Here is a 4,226-nt window from a genome sequence, read left to right on the forward strand (position 1 = left end):
GAGTTCTTTACAAAGAAACATATTTGGTTATACAATTGGGCAATACCTTGGAGAAGTCGACACCAAAAAGACAGTGAAACACTAGTTTTACTTTTACTAGTTTTACAGACTGGACTAGCTTTACTTTTACTAGTTTTCTGGACATAGGGATCCAGATAGTGTTAAGCAGTTTTATCTGGTTTTTCAATTATGGGTGAGATAAGACCACTCAGTGAGGATTAGCAGTATAGCTGAGATTTAGGGCATGGAGCTGAATACTGGGTGGGGCTGAAGAGAGTGCAGGTAAAACCCAATGGCTTTCTATAAGAGCATATGCAAACTGCACTNGGCTGAAGAGAGTGCAGGTAAAACCCAATGGCTTTCTATAAGAGCATATGCAAACTGCACTGACTATTTTTTGGTGGAGTGGTCAGAATAGGAGAATCTGGACAGTCATTTTTAGATTATGCTTTCATGGGATATAGTTATAAGCTATAACTCTGTTATTCATGAGCCTTTACACTTAGTGCACTGGCAGTTTGTTTCAATTTCAGACATTAATTTTCATTATATCTCCCCTAATGCCATTCTCTCCTTTCACTTTTCTCCTTTAATACCTAAAAACATAAATACTTATGCAATGATTTAAAATAATAATAATAATAATAATAATAATAATACATCTCTAAAATTATTTGGGAAAGTCTGTCTTTGTTACCCTCTGGGAGAAACTGGTATGTGTTTTTTAAAGTTGTCATGTCATTCGTGTTGACCATTTTGTTCAGCCTGAATAAAAATGGTCTAAACCAGAATTATTTGGCTTTTGGAAATTATTTTGTTGTGCAGAGTTGTTAAAACTATGTTTTTAGTTTAAATTACTGTTTTTAAAATGTGTTGAAAAATACGCAGGGAGAATGTCAGATAAGAATTCACTTTAAAAGTAAACAAATTAAGCAAATCATCCTCAGACCTACTCCTGCGAAATTTTTAATAATTGAAATGCAAAAAAATGGTTATTTATGTTGGCATGGCTTGTATGAAGCAGATAGAGGTGGGCAAAACAGTGAGCTCCAGCTGAAATAGTACGATACCTTCTATACCAAAGTGGCTCATGCTTCATGTTATAAAATAGACCTTCTAGTAACTGTATCATATTTTTTACAGATAAGGCAATGCAGGTTTAAGTGACACATTGTTTTTTGTTTTTTCTTGTTTTTTAACTTGGCAGTATTTGACAACAGTCATTCCTTATGAGAAAAAAAATGGACCACCATCTGTTGAAGATCTTCAAATATTAACAAAAAGTGAGCAAAGACAAAATTAAACTGTTACCTGATTTACTTTTGCTGATTCTTAAACACCTGATTTTCGTTGGCTGATTTTGTTGATATTGTTATTGTTCTGTTTTGTCGATTTAGGACAGTAAAGGATGGATGTCAGAAATGGCAGTGACATCAAACACAACACTAACTTCAACATTGATTTGTATTTTTTCTGTTTTTCTTAACTTTTGAAATATTTATGAGTTAAATTTTTGGGAAAAAAAATGTAACTTGAATCTCCATCACCTCTTACATAAGAACATCCCTATTTAACAATGAATGAAGTGCTCAATGGATCTTACAGGACTTTGTCAGTAACCGAACAGGAAAGATTTAGGTAAACACTCCCTTTCTTATGAATGTAGAAACCAAGGTAGTAGTTATAGGTAGAACATAAATTGATAGTAATGTTTTAAGAACATGCATTCATTCGGCAACATTTGGGGAAGGCCTACTCTATGTCAGGCCATTTCTTGGGTACTTGAGATATTTTAGTGAAAGCAAAGAGACTCCACTTTTGAAGGGTGTATTAGTCTGTTTCTGTTGCTTATAACAGAAATGCCTGAAACTGGGTAGTTTATAAGGAAACAATATTCATTGCTTACAGTTTCAGAGGCTGGGAAGTCAAAAGTCCAGAGAACACATCTGGTGACAGCCTTGTTGGTGGGTAGTGACTCTTCACAGCAAAGCAGGTGTCACAGCAAAGCAGGTGTCACATGGTGGATGGCAGACACAGAGAGAACTCCTCATGTGCCCTTCTTTTAAAGCCCTCAGAACCACTCCCATGACCACCATTAAACCATCAAATGGATTAATCCATTTACTAGGGCATGGTCCTCACAATCTAATCACCTCTTGAAGGCCCCACCTTTCAATTACTGCAAGAGAATTTCCCACTCTTATAACACTGTCACAGTGGGGACTAAGTTTTGGGGGGACATTCGATGCATAGCAAGGGGCTTGCATTTTAAAATACTTTGTGAGATTTAAATATACATTATATTGAGGGATCATTTATCATTAGAGATAAGTGATCTGAATTCTGGTTTTATCTTTGTTATTTTCAGGTTTATCTTTGGAAGCCACTTACCCTCTCTTGGTCACATTGGAAAACTAGGATAAAAATATTTGCTCTAGTTACCTTATAGTAAATTAATGTATGTGAGATCTGGAGTAAGTCACTGTCAATCAGCCTTGTTTTCTTAGCCTTGATTTCTAGGGATTGAATTTGCTGATCAATTAGGTTCCTTCTAATTGCAAATGTTTATGATAATTGCCACTTAGGAAGGCACCAAATGGAAGAGCATCACATGGGAGGATATTGATAATGATTTTATTTTGGAAGTTCAGGACATGGAGAAATGGGCAGAGGAAGCATAAAGGAAGAAGCAGGTGTCTTATTTACTAGCTGCCTGCCTGCTAACCTGAAGCTTTTATTCTTTCGTTTGGTGACTAATACTTAAAAAGCGTTTTATATTTAAATATGGATAAATCAAGTGATGCCAACCAGTCTAAAATAAAGAATCAAGAGATTAACTGGGTGGCCAGCTCTCTAATTTTTAGGAAGAACTCACAAACTTATGATGTCCAAGATCACACAGGGAAATTGTTAATTACAGAGCTGGGTCTCTTAATTCCCAGGCAACTGTACTTTTAATTAAAAAATCTTAAACATGATTGGAAGCAGAAATGCTAAACATAGTAGCCCTCTAAAGAAGGGAACATAAAAATTGCACCTAAATCAGGAGTTACTGAGAGGCCTCAGATTCTCAAGGATCAAGGATACCTACTTGGTCAAACCAAAGTCACTACAATTCTAACATCAAAATTTCCCTAGGCTGATTCTTAGGTAATGTATTCATAGATTGACAGTTTTGGAATCTTTCGTAATTTTTGGGTGAGGGAATGTGTGTAGGGTGTGCGAATGAATGTGCAGTTTAATACAGTTATGATAACAGTATTGTTGTGAGACAAAAGATGGAAGGATGACCTTCACTTTGCAAGTTAAAAAAGATGGTTGTCTCCTGAACACTTTGAGGAGGACCCACGCCTCCGCCACCAGCACTTGGAGGTGTTAGCCAAAAGAAAAGCCCAGTGGAGACCATCACAGTACTTATGGATATGTAGCCTTCCTTGTAAAAGCTATTAGAAGGGGATACCAGATGCAGTGATAAAAGTAGTAAGAATTAAAATAATAATAGTAGTGTTAGTTATAGCTAATACTTACATAGCATGTACCATGTGCCAGGCACTGTCATAAAGTCCTTTGTATCTGAATTAGTAATTTAATCCCTATAAGAAGCCATAGGGATAGATCTAGTTGTTATTCTCATTTTACAGACAAGGAGCTTGGTGTGCAAGGTGGTTAACTTGCTCAAAGTCATACCATTAGGACATGGCGGAGCCAGGGTTTAAACCCAGGAGGGCTGACTTGACAATTACACTGTCTGCCTTGTCATATGTCTGGGGAAAAGTAGTCAGGTATGTTTGCCAGGATGCTCTGGAGAAAGTTTGAGTTGGCAGTCACTGTTAAAGGACAGTATTTGTTTTTGAGTTTATCTCTACCTGGTCTAGATTTAACAACACCAACAAAAAATCAAACCAAAAACATTATACTAAGTGGCTGTTTTTTCTATTTTGGTCTTTACTTAGAAGATAAAATTGTCAAAGATTCCCTTTAGGATGAGTCTAATTCACTCAGGTTCTCCATGGTACAGGAGTAGACAGCCTGGCAGGTGCTGGGTGCTGCTTCGTGGCAGTCTGTCTTTGGTCTTTTTTTTTAAGTTTCTGAGAAGTCTGACAGATATGCCCCTTGGTGAGTGTATTAGTCCGTTTTTGTTGCTTATAACAAAGTACACTGAACCGGGTGATTTATAAAGAAAATGAAATTTATTGCTTACAGTTTCTGAGGCCGAGAAGTCCAAA

At 36.6% G+C, this 4,226-nt stretch overlaps 1 protein-coding gene across 1 annotated transcript in view; it reads left to right on the forward strand.

Annotated features, from left to right (window-relative positions):
- Positions 1 to 4,226, forward strand: part of FEZ2 (fasciculation and elongation protein zeta 2 (zygin II)) — a 42,227-nt gene that overhangs the window by 32,467 nt on the left and 5,534 nt on the right. The window contains exon 7 of the mRNA XM_008575443.1: positions 1,208 to 1,283. Coding sequence (XP_008573665.1) covers positions 1,208 to 1,283 — 76 coding nt within the window. The remainder of the gene's footprint in view (positions 1 to 1,207; positions 1,284 to 4,226) is intronic.

This window comes from Galeopterus variegatus, unplaced genomic scaffold, assembly GCF_000696425.1.
Source record: "Galeopterus variegatus unplaced genomic scaffold, G_variegatus-3.0.2 Scaffold1188, whole genome shotgun sequence".
NCBI lineage: Eukaryota > Metazoa > Chordata > Mammalia > Dermoptera > Cynocephalidae > Galeopterus > Galeopterus variegatus.